A 19,631-nucleotide genomic window follows, 5' to 3' on the forward strand; every position below is an offset into this window, starting at 1 on the left:
GCGCCTAGCTCCGTGACGTCCGTGACCCTGCAGGAGGTGACCAGCGTGTCCATGAAGGTCACATGGGAGGGGACCATGACCTGCGTTGACCACTTCAACCTCTGCTACTACAGCCAGGAGGTGAGTCCCTCTGACCTGTCCTCGATGATGTGAAGCTTTTCTTAACTCCTTAATATTTTATTGAAGTTGAATACTTGTGAATGCTCTTCGCCCCGGCCAAGTTCTCCAAACGCCAGTAAACAGACCCGCCGTGATAGCCCCACACTGGAGAACGTTAACTCAAACTATTCCTTGTAAATAAAAAAGCAAAGGCCAACTTTAACATTTGTAAAATAGGGGCAGTAAGAGTCCCTCGGTGGAATATATGATGAGCATAATGGTAGTTGCAGTAGAACGGTAGTAGTAATAGGTACACACAGAAACACACAGAAGTAATAGGTAATTATAGCAGTAGTGGTTGTAACTGCAACATTAAGACTCGGTTTTCCTACTCACCTGTACAGGTTTCCATTCCGGTTTCTCAGACCATCGTGATGCTGCTTGATATAATTGTGTTTTCCTGGCGGTAGCGTAAGAGAGAGAGAGAGACTGGAGACGAATGATCATCCTGCTATCTTGATGTATAACAATGCCAACACACACCCACACACACACTATTGTAGTTTCTGCGACAGATAACCTTGTTTGGGGAGATAATCTGGGCATTGTCTCGTATAGTGACACTGTATATACACTTAGAACACTTTGTATAGATTCCTCATCTCGCAGATCTTTCGTACACTCCGTTACTGTTGTTAGTTACACTATAATGTGCCTGACACCGCACTCCTCGTACCCAGGAGGTGGTGTTGTACTGCTACGAGGAGCAGGTCATGGTGGCCACACTGACGGGCTTGCTTCCTTGCGTCACCTACTACGTATCCGTCACCGCCGTCAGCCCCTCCGACTTGTACAGCCACACCCTTTGGCAGACCATGAGTACTCTCCAAGTCGGTGAGTACTGTACTGCCATGTGTTTTGTTGAGGGGTGGAGGGTCCAGTGCCAAAAGCTGTGAGGGAGAGTGTGTAGCACTGAAGAGATGTGTGGTGAGGGAGTGTGAGTGGTTAGGGAGGATGTGTGGTGAGGGAGTGTGAGTGGTGAGGGAGGATGTGTGGTGAGGGAGTGTGAGTGGTTAGGGAGGATGTGTGGTGAGGGAGTGTGAGTGGTGAGGGAGGATGTGTGGTGAGGGAGTGTGAGTGGTTAGGGAGGATGTGTGGTAAGGAAGCATGTGGTGCTGAGATGTATGGAGAGGGAACATGTGTGGTTACGACCACAGCACCGCCAATTGCATATAGTTTGTGTACATTTTGACACATCTGCTACTTCTTCCTACTCCAAATAAATTCCCTGGAATTGTAGTTTCATGTGACAATCCCATCATGAAATCAAAACTACAATGAGAATTTTATAGAGCATAATCTTAGGTTATAAGGATGAAGCTTGCGCTTCAATGTTTTTATAACTGATTTTGGAGGATATATTTTACATTTTCTCCAGCGCCTGGTGAGCCTCAGAACCTTACAGTCAGCAGTGTGACTTCGCACTCCATTAGCATCGACTTCGACCCGCCAGTGGAGAACCCTCAGTGCACCAATGAATACGACTACACCATTATCGGGGTTGATGAAGAGGTCATCTATTCAGACAGACAAACATACAACCAAGTGGACAATATCTTCGAAGACCTGGAAGCCTGCACCAACTACAAGATACAAGTCCGCGCCTTGTCCAGTGAGAAACTGGGAAGCCAGTGGGTAACTACCAGCGCTACAACCTCTGAGGAAGAGCCCAGCAGGCCCCAGGCGTTCCAGGTTCTACAGACGAATGAGACGACACTGGAAGTGTCTTGGTGGGCTCCGGATGTAAACAGTAACTGCGTCAAGTATTACGAGCTGCAGTGGACGAGCCCATACGGCGACGTGAACTACGACTCCATCACCCCGGCACCCGGCGACGAGCTCCCCTTCGTGATCGTCAGACTAATATCAGGTCTCGAACCCTGTACCGTGTACGGCCTTTCCGTATGGGCCGTGACTCCCTCAGGCAGTCCTGGTAATGCCGCAATGCTCTCGCACTCCACTCTCTGCTAAGCCAAATGTTTATTTCTGCGTCACCCGTCTCCCGAGATGTGTTACTGATGTGGATAGTAAGTCACAATAACGTGGCAGAAAATTACGACACCCAACCCTTTAGTGGTGTCTTCTGGAAGATCCTCTGATAGGGGGTTGATGATATCAGAATATGATGAATGATGATGATATCAGGCCCGACGTGAGTGGTTGGCGGGCCTGATATCTTAGTTAATTTTAATTAAAGTGATAATCGGGAAAGGACAATAGAAGTGCTGTTGTTAGCTGGCGGTGTTTACGTCTTGGGCACAGCACCCAGCACGGCTCCGGCACGGCTCCGGCACGGCTCCGGCACGGCTCCCAGCGCGGCTCCCAGCACGGCTCCCAGCACAGCTCCCAACTCAGCACCCAGCGCGACTCCCGAGACCCAAAAAAAAAAAGTCCACTACGGGTTCACCATAGCCCGTGCTACTTGAAACTTTTTGTCCCAAGTAGCGAATCTTAAACAACAACCATCCCGACACCCAGCACCGGTTGTGACTTCACGGTAAACAGGGATACAATTCAACCTGTAATCATACCCTGTGTAATATTGTTTACAAATAAATACAGTATTACCATTATATTTAGGTGCGAAGTTCAGCAGAACTACTGTTCAGTTTAATGGTTTTATTGATTTTCCAAAAGCCTGGTGTTATTTATGTATGTTGTAGATTGTAAATATGGAACATTGTCTGCCTAATACTATGTAAAGATTGTTATTCCGCTATTTATTGATTTGTGTATAAAATATAATTAACAACATGGGGTTTAAATGTCCGTTTTCTCGTCAGTGAGAATTCATAGACATATTTTAATTGTTGAAAATAATTATGGGAAGTCATCTGTTATAACATAATCAGCTAATAAGATGAATAAATTTGTCCCTATACCTTCTAGATACGCTGTTGTAGGCAGGGACGCTGTTGTAGGCAGGGACGCTGTTGTAGGCAGGGACGCTGTTGTAGGCAGGGACGCTGTTGTAGGCAGGGACGCTGTTGTAGGCAGGGACGCTGTTGTAGGCAGGGACGCTGTTGTAGGCAGGGACGCTGTTGTATTACAGGGACAAGGCTAGTAGTAGTAGTAGTAGTATATATTATTATATAATATATATATTATAACGAACTCTACCAGACGTTAGAACGTCTGGATTGATTGATTGATGAAAATTAAGCCACCCAAAAGGTGGCACGGGCATGAATAGCCCGTAAGTGGTGGCCCTTTTGAGCCATTACCAGTATCAATAGCTGATACTAGAGATCTGTGGAGGTGTGACTGCACCCTGCGTGACGAGAACGTCTGGTAGTTCTAACGTCTTATCTATGCACAAACCTTTATAGGTCACGTGACCTGGTGTAGCCAATGGGAGTGGACTTGTGACATCATGCGTCGGTGAGTCCAGTCATGGAATGGTCCGTGGTCCAGACGTCTCTGATGACGTTGGAACATTTCTCGAACTGTGCCTCACTGACAACCTCTGTTCGGATCGCAACTCTCTAAATGCTTCACCCACGTACTTCGAGTACGAATTATCGCCAACAGAACCTAACCTATGCCTACCTATTCAACACACTCCGTACTCATAGACATACGTACTCATAGACATATGAGTACGGAGACTCATGCAAACTATTGCATGTTTTAGTATGCAATACTAAAGTATGCACCACTTTACCGCAGAACCGCAGAACTGCACGTTCGCTACTCACAGAAGAGGACTCTGCTACTGTGGCTACTGTGGAAGTTAAGGGGTGGGGGGGGTGTCCAGACCAGTGACTTCCTCCTCACCCCCCCCCCTCCCTCTCCACTGAAAGGCGAGCAGCGATCAAAATGTATTTTTTTTGTTTACACAGACGTTGACAATTTCTATTATTAGTAGCAGTGCAAAAAAATTATCATTGGCTGTACAGATTTATATAAACATTGATAGTACATCGCTATATAAACATTGGCGTTACAGATCTATATAAACATTGGTAGTACAGAGCTGTATAAACATTGGCTGTAGTGGTATACTGTCTATAAACATTGGTAGTGCAGTCATATAAACGGAATACAAAGCTATATAAGCATTGATAGTATAGACCTATATAAACATTTGCGGTACAGATCTATATAAACATTGGTAGTGGAGATCTTAGTCTTCAGTACAAATCTATATACAAATTGGCGACACGGATCTATATAAATATTGGTAGTTGAGAGCTATATAAACATTGGTAGTATGGAGTTATATATATCATACAAGAGCTAATTAAAGGTACCCAAAACCAGAATCATATAATTATGAGTATATATATATATATATATATATATATATATATATATATATATATATATATATATATATATATATATATATATATATATATATACGCTCTCAGTTTATACTTGTGGCTATACTTAACACATTCTGATGTATCGCCCTATTGTTTTTATTTATTCTATAAATGAGGCAAGGATATGGATTACTATATAATGCCTGGGACTTCGAGCATAAGTAAGAATATCATATATTATACTGGCATATAGGACACTTGTGGGATTCCTTGAGGCAGCGACGCAAGCAATCAGCATGGAAGAAATGTTGGCACTGCGTTATGCGCGCACACGACATGCGCGCCAGGCAGATGGCGCAGACGTCATCGTGGTCTCTGACCTCAGAGCGGCTCGCCACGCGGTAACCGGCCAACAATCCTAATTCCTTCTTCAGCGGCTTTAAATATCCTTCACTTAGCTCCCGATATTTGATGCGTATATTTGTGAAACTGGAGAGGATGATGAGCCGTACATTGCCGGTGAAGACACAGAGGAACGTGATGACGGATGATAAGATGATATGGAAAGATATAAGAATTGCCGGACAGTAGAAGCTCTCCATGCTCTCGAAGTACTCAAACTTCCTGTAGTCGAGCCAGGAGGTGAACATGTCCATGAAGACTTTCTCGGTGGAGATGAAGTAGACGCCGGTGATGAGGAGGTAGCCGGTGGTAGGGTGGTAGTTCTTGAGACCCTTCTCCAGGCCGAAGACCAGGAGCATGAAGACGATGGTGATGATGAAGGTGATGGCCTTAGTCCACTCGAGGACGATCTTAGTAGAGGAGAGGGCGAGGTGGCGCACATTAGACGTTCTCGCGATGTTCACGTACATAGACCAGTCCTCTCGCTGAATCAGTTCCTGAAGCATAACACAAGCACACAGTGTGGTGGCAATAATGTCATATATCTACGAGAAAATCTTTGGAGCAGGAGATACTGAAAGTTAGACAGCCTGGAGCCCTCGACTGTGGTGACTGGACGCTGGTTCCGTCCAGCCTTCCGTCTCCACAGATGCTCTTATAACATGTATTTAAGATCATCAAACAATATACGCTGTCTGTTTTACTTTCTGGCAATGCCTGCTTTTTTTCTTCTAATTAAATCATTAAAGTTCCCCATATATGTCAATGTAAACAGTTGCCCTATTAGCAGTAATCCTTAGTCTCATTAACCTGACTAAGTGCTCAGTATCATCTAACTGGTTAACTACATACGTTCTCAAATTAACTTTGAGCAATGACCTCTTCTTTGGCTATAAGGAAAAATAAAGTTTTTTAGTTTGCTTGCCTGACCTTAACGTAGGAGACGGAGTAGGCCAGGACGTTGAAGAACATGAGAGTGTACAAGCTGGAGAGCCGCTCGTCCCTCAGCAGAAGCCTCTCACACATACCGAAGAATACAAGCTGAGGAAACATACAAGTTTATGTCATACTTTGAAAACTTGTCAGGCTGGTAAACCTTCATAAACCCTTGAAGTGCGCAATTAAATCAGCCCACTTATTCCTGTATTTACAAATCTAAAAATATTTTTAAAAATTAATTTTGTTTTTGTTTCTAAATATTATTTTGGATATAAAGAATTTTCATGATAACTAAATTCTGATACAAATAAGTATTCCTGAAGTTTGGATAGAAGAATTACCCTTATTCATTTTTCTTATGGGGTTCAAGGAAGCACGCAAATATATATGACCAAGCAAACATTTACATCAGTTGACGTTGTTCACACTATAAGGGTTAAATAACCAGTAACTTGAAAGAACAAATCCACAAGGGCCGTGACGAGGATTCGAACTTGCGTCCGGGAGCATCCCAGACACTGCCTTAATCGACTGAGCTACGACAGGGTTAAAAAGAGTTGAAACTAACTCTTTCAAGTTACTGAAACAGTAACTTGAAAGTTGTGGCGCAAGAATTAAGAGTTGGGTTCTTGAAGCACATATGGGTGAGTAGGCTGCGTTTGTCAGTCACAGAAACAAAACCAAACCATGAGCTCACCTGGTTGAGCAAGATGGACAGATTTTTCATCTTCATGTAGAGGGTTTCGAACCCCAGGATATGTCGCTTGGTCCTCATCATCACACGCCGAACGAACGACAGATATTTGCTGCTGCTGCTGCCCTCGTGTGCCGCCACACCTGCCACACACACACACATACACCACACCAAAGAAATTTTTAGAAAGAATTTTTTCAGTGTCAGAGTAGTTAACAATTGGAATTCATTAAGTAGTGTTGTGGTGGAGGCTGACTCCATACACAGTTTCAAATGTAGATATGATTGAGCCCCATAGACTCAGGAATCTGTATACCAGTTGATTGACAGTTGAGAGGCAGGACCAAAGAGCCAGAGCTCAACCCCCGCAAATACAACTAGGTGAGTACACACTACACCAGGTGTGTTGTAGATTTACCATCATTGGCAAATATATTAAACAGTCCACATAAGATTATAAAACTGACCCAAACATCACAGTAAGAAGGTTATCGCGAATAACCGAACTCAATTACGGGCTCACTATAGCCCGTGCTACATGGACATTTTATTCCCAGTAGCTAAATCTAAAACAACAACAACATAAGATTAAATTATTTTATCGTTTGTCTAACTATATTATTAACAGAATGTTTGTCTATTGCAACAAAATAGTTCAATAACCTCAATTAATGCCTGTATTCTTGACTTTTGACTTGCCAAAACGCATTACGCCTCAAATTAACAGTAAAAATTTAAATAATAATGATAATGATAATGCACAACACTCACATTAGCAAGATGTATCAATGAGAAAAGCGGTAAGAGCCATGAGGATTCGAATCCTCTCACGGCCTCCTACTGATTTTCTCTTTAATAATAATAATAATAATAATATTACAGTATTATTATTGTTATTGTTATATTATTATTATTATTATTATTATTATTATTATTATTATTATTATTATTATTATTATTATTATTATTATTATTATTATTATTATTATTATTATTATTATTATTATTATTATTATATGCTGTCAAAATTGGACTTGTTGTTTAACAATTGAACAGAAGAGGTTGCTTGCATACCTTGAAGTTGATGGTCTGCCATCACAGCCAGACACCCACACGAGGCCAACACGGCCGCTGTGAGGGTGCCAGCCACACCCACCAGCAGGAGGCCCAGCTCCTCCACCCGCTCCCACGCCGCCCTCGCCTGTACGGATGGTGCGGGCGCGCCCGCCACGCCCATCAAGTGGGCGGCCTGTTGCTGTACTCTCAACCACGCCGCCCACGGCAGCAGGAGCAGTAGAAGCAGCGTCACGCCTGTGGAGAGGACCACGGGAAGAGTCATACAGGCGTTGCCACAAGAACATCCCGTAGGAGTCATCCCAGAGAGCCCCAAGGACTATTATGGGCGGCGTTCATCTACACGAACAAATCCACAAGGGCCGTTATCTTATCTTGAGGTTATCTTGAGATGATTTCGGGGCTTTAGTGTCCCCGCGGCCCTGTCCTTGACCAGGCCTCCACCCCCCAGGAAGCAGCCCGTGACAACTGACTAACACCCAGGTACCTATATTACTGCTAGGTAACAAGGGCATAGGATGAAAGAAACTCTGCCCATTGTTTCTCGTCGGCGCCCGGGATCGAACCCGGGACCACAGAATCACAAGTCCAGTCTGCTGTCCGCTCGCCCGACCGGGCGTGACGAGGGTTCGAACCTACGTCCGAGAGGATCCCAGACGCGCCGTAATCGACTGAGCAACAACATGGTAAAACACAACCTATCTCCCTGGAAGTAGTTTGGCACTGTCATAATTCTATATGCATATTATAATCATAATTGTCTTCCTGGTAAGAGAATCGTGCACTGCAATACCCATGAAAAACAATGGAATATTATACATTGACACTAAGCAACTTTACATAATAACAATTATATTAACAATACTTAACATAATATTAAAACTGGATGTTTCCTGTGACGTGTTAGATGCAGGTTTGAGCAGCAATATTTTCAAATTTGCTGACGATACAAAAATTTGGAGTGAAATATACACAGAAAAAGACTCATATCATTTCAAAACGATTTAAATAGGGTTTTGAAATGGTTAAAAGATTAGCAGATGCAGTTTAATGCTGACAAATGTAAGGTCTTGAGGTAATGATGACAGTTCAAATATACGAGCTACATGGTGTTAAGATTGCCAAGTCGGATTACGAAAGGACATTATGATTAGTAAGAAAAGCAAAATAATTCTCAAGAAAGGTGAAGAATTAGGAGGTGACAATTGAGGTGTATAATTGGCTTAATGGGCTTAACGAAGAGGATATTAATCGGGTATTAAATGTATCACCACATAATAGGACACGAAACAATGGGTTTAAATTGAATAAATTAGCTTAGGTTGGGGAAATGTAGATGTTTATCTCTCAGAATGTTTGGTAATATGTTTGTTGTTTGTGATGCGTTTATATGTATGTATTAACACGATGTACTGAACGGGGTGAGAATAGCTTGAGCTACCTCATCCCTTACCTTACCTTGAGGTTACCTTGAGGCGCCTCCGGGGCTCAGCGTCCCCGCGGCCCGGTCGTCGACCAGGCCTCCTGGTTGCCAGACTGATCAACCTTTGTGTGTATTTTACCTCAATAAACTTATTTCAATTTCAATTCAGCTTAGGTTAAAGATAATGGAGTCCAGTTGCTGAACTCAATATGCAGTTCAGTAATTATTCCCCAACTACCCACTAGATATATATGGGCTCAGTAAGTAATGAAACTAGACGGGAGACATCTCCCGTCACGCAGGGTGCAGTCGCACCTCCACAGATCTCCAGTATCATCTATTGATGATTACTGGCCACCACTTACGGGCTATTCATGCCCGTGCCACCTCTTGGGTGGTTTAATCTTCATCAATCAATGAAACTAACATAACATGCGAATTTACCCTGAGGAATAAATTGCCCCTCTTACAGACTGAAGGACTCACCAAGGAGAGTTAGGCGACTTCCTGCTGTCCGAGTCCGGCGTTGATGTCGTCCACTAGAGTGGGCGGCCTGGAGGAAGAAGGGCGGCAGGTATGCCGCCCGTCTCTGTCGCTCCCACGAATAATACACACGAAAGGCGAGGCGTGACCACACCCCCATCACCCACACGCGCCTCCCGGCTGCCCTTGTCGGCGTCGTGGTCACCACCAACACACACGGACCTGCGGGGTACAAGGTGGACACGATGAATCCTCGCTGGAATCTTGCACGAATGTATCGCAGGTAAACTAGGGTTTCGTGCTTGTTTTGTTTGCCTAACAACGTTTTGCAGTATCAAGCATCAGCTCATGGGTCATGCCTTTCCAACTGTCGGTCGTCTCATGCACTAACGCCCAGCCTATTTGTGTAGTTATATCTGCTTTTAAACTAATGGCTGTGATTAGTCTTTACGATGTCCATTTATGTATTGCTTAACTTGTTTCATGTTCTTACCTCAGTGAACTTCAACCTGATACTCGCCTTATCTGAGGAATGTTCCCTTAAGAACAACGAATTTGTGCAGGTGCAAAAATCATATTTTAGGTAGAGACGTCATATATGTCTTCATAAGTCTAATAAATTTACAAGATTACCTGAGTTATTGATAAGATCACCTAGGTAATTAATGGCAAGACCAACGAAGTTACTGATGATAGGATCAGCCAGGTCGCTGAAGATAGGACAACCAGCTCTCAAACGTGAAGTGGCACATGCTAGTTTTGGTTGACTGTAACAACCAAGAGTTGAAGAGTGATCACATAAACTCTTCAGAAATGGTGCAGTTGTTATAAAAGCAACAGCAGCAATCAGGAGGTCGTTGGGTGACTGCGGGCCTTCCACCTCTCCCCCAGTACAATGTACAGTTCTCACCCAATTGTAGCAGTCCCAGTTGTGGGTGACGACGTCATCTGACTCCTGCACCATTACTACTTCGACTACTCCTGACAGTCTTGCTACTCACCACCGTCATCGCTACTTCGACTACTCCTGACAGTCTTGCTACTCACCACCGTCATTGCGCACAAACACCAGCTAGCAGCATCGTCACTCCCCAATGTATATAGATTCTTCGGAAAATTTTTTGCGACGACTGCAGTGAGTTCTGTCTTTGTTTCCGTCAGTCTGGTCACCGAGTTCTAACGAGCAGGATCCAACGTAGGTAAAGTCAGGTCAGAAGTTGGTCTGCCGAGAGCGTGAGATTTACGGAGACCTTCTGCCACATCACTACAATGTCAACACAGGCTAACGGAACTACCTCAGCTGCTATCGTGTCCTTGTCTTACGAGCATCCGCAAGACCGTGGCGCCTTAAGAGCATGTACAAGCACAATTACCCGCATACCTTTGAAGCATCTGAAACATTAGAACAAAAACTGATCCACGGTAGCATACTCAGGAATGGCCGTTGCATATTAAGATAATTTGTAACGAAGTACAAAATAGATGCCGTGGTCAGGTGTACAGGTTGGGACGAAGTTGCCACGAAGCCAGGAGACATGTGCCAAGAAGTGCAGGTGTGACTACAGAAAACGTAAGGTTGGTGGCACTATTGGCCCCTACATCACTATAGAAAACGGGTGGGTGGTGGCACTGTTGGATCAAAAACACTACAGAAAACTAGGTGGGTGGTGGTCTTTAGCAGTGTTGGAATAGTGTATGTTACCAGGTCTGAATGCGAAAAAGATCTGGCAGTGGTCATGATTAGATGGAATTTACAGCGCCAAAAATCAGTGCATAAATGTTCGGAATCAAACAAATAGGATTTATTTCTAGAAGTGTTAGCATTAAAACACCTGGTGTTATACATCCCTCGATCGTCGTCGCCCCTCGATCAACATCATCACCAGCTAAACCTTGCTCTTGCCAGACCTCATTTAGCTTAAGCAGCTCAGTCTTGGTCGCAATACTACAGAATTCACTTGAAGGTGTTCAGCAAAAGAGGACAAACTAATTCCTTAAAATTATAAAACTTCCATATAAAGAAAGATTGAAAAAACTTAATTTACATTTTCTGTAAAAGCAGAGTCAGAGGGGGACATGACTGGGATCACTGGCTTGCTTCGAGCATAGATTGAGCATATTTGAATGAGTTTTGGTGGATATAAATAGGATCTCCCACAGTTCATTAAAAAATTAAATACAGAAGGCCAATAGACCTTCTGTACTTAATTTAGCGGGCCCTGGAGGTGAAGAGAAAAATGGGTGGGGTGAGAGGGTCCCGGATGGAGGGAGGGATTACAGGGGATCCCGAATTGGGGATGGAGGTGATGGGGAGGTCGGGTAAATAATCGTATTAATGTAGGGTTGGGATTCGGTAAATAACCGCCAGTGTTCAGTAGTGTGTTGAGTGTGACGGAGTGTGTGTGCCATAGACTCTTTACCAGGATTACTACTTTGCGACATCATCTCCATTGGGCTTACTCCAGGATAACTGAAGAATTGTATCCTAAAGTTAAAGTCAATTAGATCAGTAAAAAGTGATTCAGTTTTCAGCTTCTTTTGGGTCAGACGGTACAGTTTAAGCACCCGGCCCGAGCCACGTACAGTTTTCGCAACAGTGTACCCCGATTACTGAAGATCATTGACCTGTCATGGAAGTATCAGCATGCCTAGCAGAGGCCTGTCCGACCGCTACCCCGACGAAGCAACGGTGCCCTCCAGCAAGCCCAGAGGTACACAGCAAACTAGCCATCTCCGACGGCACCAAACAAAACCCGACGCGGCAACGGAGTCCTTACAAACACTTAAGAGAGGCCAGGCCGACCACTACCCCGACGAGGCAACAGAGTTCTCCTGCACTCCTACAAGAGGCCAGGCCGACCACTTCCCTGACGAAGCAACAGAGTTTTCCTGCACTCTTACAAGAGGCCAGGCCGACCACTTCCCTGACGAAGCATCAGAGTTTTCCTGCACTCTTACAAGAGGCCAGACCGACCACTGTCCTCACGAGGCAACAGAGTCCTCCTCCCATCATCGTTCAAGTTCATCTCAAGCCACACTTGAAGAACGACCCAATACTGGCCGCTGCAGTGGAAGGTAAGGTTAACCGCTGTAGTTTAAGAGGTATTTCTTCTCAAATCAGATACTCTCGATAAACATTCCGTAATCAAACAGCCAACTTCGGGTCCAATGTTCGTTGCTGTTTGAAACCCAATGTTACCAAATTTCCGTAAAGCTAATTTTGAGGGATTGATGAATACTTGGAAGGAGTTTTTATTGGGTCGGGCGATTTAGATAGGATTCAACTGCAACTCTTTCTGATTTACAGACAACATAATAATACTGAAGGAAATTTTGAAGACAACACAGATATAGTTTGCAGACGAGGAGTCACAATAACGTGGCTGAAGTATGTTGACCAAACCATACACTAGAAAGTGAAGGGACGACAACGTTTCATGTGGCATTCTCAAGTAGATTGTGCCATTCTCACAATCGATTTGAGAATGGTCCAGGACGGATCGAAACGTCGTCGTCTCTTCACTTTCTAGTATGTGGTCTGGTCAACAGATATAGTTTGTTAAAATAGACGAATGATTGGCAGATGTAGTTCAAAGTTGAAAAATATAGGGTAGTGGGCCTAGATAATGATAATAATTACCAAATATAATCAGGACAATTTTTAAATTGCAAAATTTGAATGCGAAAAAGATCTAGAAGTCATAATTAGTAGAGACAGTAAGCCACAAAATCAGTGTAATCTGTATGAATAAAGAAAATAGAATATTGGGGTTTTTGAAACAATGAAGCAGCAAATGCTATTACTGTACATTTGTGTAAACAAACCCAGCAACAAATGTAAAACATGAGTATAGTATTTGAATGTGTTAGGCGCCAATTAGATTATGCGGTTCAGAATGGCCATAAATTTACATGAACGTTTACATAAAAATTTAATTAAATTTTGGGTAAAGAAAATTTAATTCCGGGAATTAGAAATCTCCAATTCTAAAGAGATTTAGGAAGCTTAATATATTATCAAGAAAGGCGAAGACTAACAAGTGACAGTTCAAGAAAGTTTATGGAGATAAGAAAATACATTTCAAAAGTCGAGTAGCTTAGGCTGTTTCCTCTATTACAGGTCCTCACAAACTGATACACAAGTTATTATACTTTTTTACATTACAATTTAATTTCCATTAATTCAATAATTATCGCATAGTACACATTACAAAATAAATTAAAAATAATTTTAGTGTTACATTCTTGGGGCAGAAGCTGAGAGAGGAACAGACTGTTGGATTAGTGTCGGAAGAGATTACAACCTCTGAAGGCCTTGGCATGCTGTGGGAAGGGAGTGGGAGTCCCTGTGCTACGAATGTTATACTTGAGTACTGTAAGATCTCTTATTGATTATGCCGCACGTGTCATTTCTTGTTTCGGTAAAGATAGGATGGGCAAGTTGGAGAAGGTACAAAATGAATTCATAAATTATTTTAGGATGCCCAAGAAATGCTATGATTGCGATAATAAGGATGGAATTGAATCTGAAGATTATTGGGGATAGAATTTCAAATATAAATGTAGCCTCTGCCGTTAGATTAATGAGAGGTGGGGGAGCTAATGAATTAATCCTCACAGTTTAAAAGGTGGGAAGTAATGAACATATTATCATAAAGTATAATAAGAGAGCATATATGAGTACCTTATTTTCTAATGTTATAAAGTATGACGTTATTTCAGAATGTATTGTTCTGCCTAAGAGACAATTCACACCACCATGGGAGGATTGTAACGTAGATGTAGTAATTATTCCCTTGCAAAAGAGAAAAAAGGTATGTATGAGATAGGAGAGCTGAGGGCAGCATATGATTGTATAATTAGAAAATTACCTACAGAAAACACTCTACATGTATATAGTGATGGGTCAGTAGCTAGGGATGAGAAGGCAGGATGTGGAGTCTTGATCAGGGAGTACACTGACATCGGCACTGTACTGTTATTGGACGCCGCTTAACTGACAATGTCTCTTCAACGCAGGCTGAACTTCAATGTGTATTAGCAGGATTACAGGAAGTAGTCAAGTGTGGTAAAAATGCCTGTAACACACTTAAGAATTGTGCAATAATAATTAAAAATTCGTCCTTTACTTATGGTAGAGGAAAGTCTACTTGGAAGGATTTAATTTACATGAGATTAAGATTAAGATACAGATATATCTGGCAAGACGGTGTTAACAAGTTTAGGTATACACAGCAGTGTGCTGTTACCCTATTCTATATGAAAGATTATACAATGTAGATAAAAAAACTAGCCATAAGTTCATTTAATATCCCCATCTCACGGGATGGTTAGTCATACATGGAATCAGGAGAAAAATACCTGCATCAATACAAAAAATAAATTAAATTTGACTAAATAATAACTTCATGATTATAATGAGTTAAGCGCTGAATCATGGAAATATTATGTTATAATTATTTTTTAGCAGTTTCTATGAGATTCCTCTCAAATAATGTTTTTTTTTTTTTTAACAAACTTGGGTATACACAGCATTATGCTGCTACCCTTTTATGTATGAAAGATTACACGGTGTAGATAAAGAACCAGCTACACGCTCATCCAACATCCCCACCTCACAGGACGGCTTGTCATCTTGAGGTTATCTTGAGATGATTTCGGGGCTTTTTAGTGTCCCCGCGGCCCGGTCCTCGACCAGGCCTCCACCCCCAGGAAGCAGCCCGTGACAGCTGACTAACACCCAGGTACCTATTTTACTGCTAGGGCACAGGGGCATAGGGTGAAAGAAACTCTGCCCATTGTTTCTCGCCGGCGCCTGGGATCGAACCCAGGGCCAGAGGATCACAAGTCCAGCGTGCTGTCCGCTCGGCCGACCGGCTCCCTACGTGATACGTGAAATCAGGAGGGAACATAAAATGTAAGACCTTAAAATGTAAGCTTATTATAATGCCTCCACTAGCAAAATCTGGGTACAGCACAAGAATATCTTCCAATATTCCTGAGTGTATGAATATGTGTATGAAGAGCTCAAAGTTCCTCATACCATTTGGTCTGAAGTCACTGATAACAGGGCAGTCACAGATATAGTGTTGGAGAGTATGTCCCAACTCTTGTTCACAGAGTTTATAATTGAAATGTTCACCATTGGCGGATTCATTACTTGCAGCCACCTGCCATAGATACCGATATCCCAGCCTAATTCTGGCAATTACAATGTCACACTGTCTAGTGGATGTTTTATGCTAACCGTACATATAATTCTCGGTTCAAAACATATCATAGTTCTTTATACTCGCGCTTTCTGGCCTTTGATTGTCAGTAACTGCTCTTCGTTCTTCCCTAATTTCCTGAAATATTGCGGTTTTTATACGAGAGATTGGAATACCCATGACCAACTCCATTTCAGGCTTATCACATGCAATTTTAGCTGCCTTGTCTGTGTCATCATGCTGGACAACACCTATGTGAGATCACTGCCATCACAAGTGGATATAATTCATATTATATTTATATATCATATTAGAATATATATATAGTTCCTTTTCCTGAAACTCCTTCATCAGTATTACGCCATAAGAATTACGGAAACCGCAGAAGGCCTCCCCCCCTAAATGGTAGATCCTATTAAATGTCTGGGATGGTCTCGGACGTAGGTTCGAATCCTCGTCACGGCCCTTGTGGATTTGTTCATTTGATGCATCACACTATTGTGATTTCTGTGTGTAATGTAGATCCTATTTATATCCACCCAAACTCATTTACATGTCTGATCTATGTTTGAAACAATTAAGTAATCGGTTAATTATGTTAATTATCTATCCCCAGGTCTAATTATATTATTTATCTATAACATTATCTTTAAATTATAATTATCTTTTTATGATTATTATAATTATATTTTTATAATTATTATAATTATATTTTTATAATTATTATAATTATACTTTTATAATTATTATAATTATATTTTATAATTATTATAATTATATTTTATAATTATCTTTATAATTATAATTATTTTTATAATTAATATAATTATCTTTATATAATTATTTTTTTATAATTATCTTTTATAATTATTTTTTATAATAATTTTTTATAATTATTATAATTATCTTAAATTATAATTACCTATAACATTACAAACTGTTAATTATCTTTCCCAGGTTTATCCTAAATCTAAATTTATCCAATTTATTTTAACGTTTTATGTTTAATTTCGTGTTGATGTAAATGATGAGACTACGACATTTCGGTCCGTCCAGAGGCAAGGATTCACGAAGCACTTACGCAAGTACTTACGAACGTGTACATTTTTCCCTCAATCTTTGACGCCTTTGGTTACATTTATTAAACAGTTTATAAGCATGAAAATTTCATAATCAACCGTTTTTATTGTTATAAACAGCCTCCTGGTGATTCGGAGCTCATTAACTGTTTAATAATTGTAAACAAAGCCGCCAAAGATTGAGTAAAGATGTATAGGTTCGTAAGCGCTAGCATAGGATTGGGTGGTTATAAATAGGAGCTGCCTCGTATGGGCCAATAGGCCTTCTGCAGTTGCCTTTGTTCTTATGTTCTTATGTAACTGCTTCGTGAATCTGGCCCCTGGTTCGTAAGTGCTAGAGTAACTGCTTCGTGAATCAGGCTTCTGGACCATAATGGAAATAACGGTCCAGGACGGACCGAAACGTCGTTGTTTTCTTCATTTTCTGGTATTTGGTCTGGTGATCATATCTTCAGCCACGTTATTGCGGCTCATTGTCTACATAAAGAGCAACATACAGCTGATATAACTATAGGCGCGTCCTCGCATGGACCAGGACGCTTGCCACAGTTTAATCTGTTTTTATGTTCTTAGTGGAATTTTGTAAACTTCAGAAGCGTATGCAGCCCGACAAATGCGGCTGGATCTGGAGTTACTGATGAGCACGCCCAAGCAATACCAGCCACAGCGCCAAAGTATTTGTCCCCTCACAACGCAGAAAGCTTTCTTCCCGGAGACTAGGTGAGCTACTCAACCTTACAGTTAACGATCATAAGAATGAAGGTAACTGCAGAAGGCCTATTGCCTCAGTCATACGAGGTAGCTCCTATTTATATCCACCCCCAATCTCATTCATATATATATATATATATATATATATATATATATATATATATATATATATATATATATATATATATGTCTAACCTACGCTTGAAACAATCGAGGGGCCCCTACTTCTATTATGTTATGCGGTAATTGGTTCCGCAAATCAACAACCCTGTTATCAAACCAGGTGTACATGTACATGAATGGACATAACAAAAGGTGATATTAATAGGGTATTAAAAGTATCAACACAAGTCAGACCACGAAACAGTGGTATAAATTGGACAAGTTTAGATTTAGGAAAGGCCTGGGTAAATACTGATTCGGTAACAGGGTTGTTGATTTTTGGAACCAATTACCGCGTAACATAATATAAGTAGGCTCCATTGATTTATCTCCTAAACTGTTTTATTAATATTTGTTTTTCTTTTTGTCTTTAGTGGACAGCAGTCTCCTAGCCACGAGTCCACCATCGCCAGTATCAAATGCCAATCACCCTGCGAGCGCGCCATCGCCAGACTAGACCGCAACTTGCCCCGCCGGCTGGACCGCTTTGCACCCTCCAGGCGTACCATCGCCAGCAGCAGAGAACTGTTCCGTCGAGCACCTCTGGCAAAGAATACCGACTCCTCTTGTCCCGAGGAGTCGAACCCGAAGGAAGTACCTACCGTGGGTTGGAAGGACTTTTTCCGGTTAGCTCTACGTAAGATGACGTCGTTTTGCTAGGAGGAGGCTGACACCTGTGCACTTTCTCCGCTGAAGTCTTTCATGAACCATCGACCGTCGCATCACCAGCCTACGGATAAACCTACGGATATTCATTTAATCCACTGAAGTGCTGCTATAGTTAATTGTTCACACAGTAAAGAAGACTATAATGGCACCTCAAGATCAACTTCCTGATCAACTCATACTTCCTGATCAACTCACACTTCCTGATCAACTCATACTTCTTGATCAACTCACATTTCCTGATCAACTTCACACTTCCTGATCAACTTCACACTCCTGATCAACTTCACACGTCCTGATCAACTCACACTTCCTGATCAACTTCACACTTCCTGATCAACTCACACTTCCTGATCAACTCACACTTCCTGATCAACTTCACACGTCCTGATCAACTTCACACTTCCTGATCAACTTCACACGTCCTGATCAACTCACACTTCCTGATCAACTTCACACTTCCTGATCAACTTCACACTTCCTGATCAACTTCACACTTCCTGATCAACTTCACACGTCCTGATCAACTCACACTTCCTGATCAACTCACACTTCCTGATCAACTTCACACTTCCTGATCAACTTCACACTTCCTGATCAACTTCACACTTCCTGATCAACTTCACACTTCCTGATCAACTTCACACGTCCTGATCAACTCACACTTCCTGATCAACTTCACACTTCCTGATCAACTTCACACTTCCTGATCAACTTCACACTTCCTGATCAACTTCACACGTCCTGATCAACTCACACTTCCTGATCAACTCACACTTCCTGATCAACTTCACACTTCCTGATTAACTCACACTTCCTGATTAACTCACACTTCCTGATTAACTCACACTTCCTGATCAACTTCACACTTCCTGATCAACTCACACTTCCTGATCAACTTCACACTTCCTGATCAACTTCACACTTCCTGATCAACTTCACACTTCCTGATTAACTCACACTTCCTGATTAACTCACACTTCCTGATCAACTTCACACTTCCTGATCAACTTCACACTTCCTGATCAACTTCACACTTCCTGATCAACTTCACACTTCCTGATCAACTCACACTTCCTGATTAACTCACACTTCCTGATCAACTTCACACTTCCTGATCAACTTCACACTTCCTGATCAACTTCACACTTCCTGATCAACTCACACTTCCTGATCAACTTCACACTTCCTGATCAACTTCACACTTCCTGATCAACTTCATACTTCCTGATATTACTTTGGCAAAAAGTTTTGCTTGGAGAGGATGTGAAGAGTTATGTACTCTTTTTAATGTGTTAAAGTTTTATTATAGGCAGTAAAATACATGTAAGATGACTTTTACACGCAATAAATACATTATAT

The 19,631-nt window shown here is 41.9% G+C and overlaps 3 protein-coding genes across 5 annotated transcripts in view; 2 read left to right on the forward strand and 1 right to left on the reverse strand.

Annotated features, from left to right (window-relative positions):
* The window catches only part of LOC123765451 (von Willebrand factor A domain-containing protein 7), a 17,519-nt gene extending 14,608 nt beyond the window's left edge, over nucleotides 1–2,911 (forward strand). Inside the window, exons 24-26 of the mRNA XM_045754031.2 lie at nucleotides 2–120; nucleotides 840–993; nucleotides 1,538–2,911. Of these exons, the coding sequence (XP_045609987.2) occupies nucleotides 2–120; nucleotides 840–993; nucleotides 1,538–2,130 (866 nt within the window). The 3' untranslated portion in view covers nucleotides 2,131–2,911. The remainder of the gene's footprint in view (nucleotide 1; nucleotides 121–839; nucleotides 994–1,537) is intronic.
* Nucleotides 2,912–4,046: 1,135 nt separating this feature from the next.
* LOC123765449 (E3 ubiquitin-protein ligase RNF139) lies at nucleotides 4,047–10,984 on the reverse strand. 2 transcript variants are annotated; one of them, XM_069333987.1, is made up of 6 exons: nucleotides 10,444–10,984; nucleotides 9,446–9,664; nucleotides 7,537–7,773; nucleotides 6,466–6,605; nucleotides 5,760–5,870; nucleotides 4,047–5,326 (listed from the first exon to the last, which is right to left on the reverse strand). In XM_069333987.1, exons 1-6 carry the CDS (start codon nucleotides 10,496–10,498, stop codon nucleotides 4,658–4,660), a joined length of 1,431 nt encoding a protein of 476 aa, XP_069190088.1. In that variant the 5' UTR covers nucleotides 10,499–10,984; the 3' UTR covers nucleotides 4,047–4,657. The 2 variants fall into 2 exon arrangements, with proteins under 2 accessions (XP_069190088.1, XP_045609985.2); XM_045754029.2 differs by having other exon boundaries at nucleotides 10,490–10,976.
* LOC123765450 (uncharacterized) lies at nucleotides 9,584–19,631 on the forward strand. Of its 2 annotated transcripts, none has more exons than XR_011230036.1 (3): nucleotides 9,584–9,725; nucleotides 17,324–17,450; nucleotides 17,978–19,631. XR_011230036.1 is itself a non-coding variant. In XM_069333988.1 (3 exons), the coding sequence occupies exons 1-3, from the start codon at nucleotides 12,073–12,075 to the stop codon at nucleotides 18,261–18,263; spliced, it is 858 nt and encodes a 285-aa protein (XP_069190089.1). In that variant the 5' UTR covers nucleotides 11,778–12,072; the 3' UTR covers nucleotides 18,264–19,631. The 2 variants fall into 2 exon arrangements, 1 of the variants encoding a protein (XP_069190089.1); XM_069333988.1 differs by lacking the exon at nucleotides 9,584–9,725 and adding an exon at nucleotides 11,778–12,517.

Source organism: Procambarus clarkii, chromosome 30 (genome assembly GCF_040958095.1).
Source record: "Procambarus clarkii isolate CNS0578487 chromosome 30, FALCON_Pclarkii_2.0, whole genome shotgun sequence".
Taxonomy (NCBI): domain Eukaryota; kingdom Metazoa; phylum Arthropoda; class Malacostraca; order Decapoda; family Cambaridae; genus Procambarus; species Procambarus clarkii.

Coding starts and splice junctions, on each gene's coding strand:
- LOC123765450 (XM_069333988.1), top strand. CDS start 12,073: ATGGAAGTATCAGCATGCCTAGCAGAGGCCTGTCCGACCGCTACCCCG. Junction 12,518..17,323: donor ACTGGCCGCTGCAGTGGAAG/GTAAGGTTAACC, acceptor TGTAAACTTCAG/AAGCGTATGCAGCCCGACAA. Junction 17,451..17,977: donor GCTTTCTTCCCGGAGACTAG/GTGAGCTACTCA, acceptor TTTTGTCTTTAG/TGGACAGCAGTCTCCTAGCC.
- LOC123765449 (XM_069333987.1), bottom strand. CDS start 10,498: ATGACGGTGGTGAGTAGCAAGACTGTCAGGAGTAGTCGAAGTAGCGAT. Junction 6,606..7,536: donor GGCAGACCATCAACTTCAAG/GTATGCAAGCAA, acceptor TGTGTGTGGCAG/GTGTGGCGGCACACGAGGGC. Junction 5,327..5,759: donor ACTCCGTCTCCTACGTTAAG/GTCAGGCAAGCA, acceptor GTTATGCTTCAG/GAACTGATTCAGCGAGAGGA.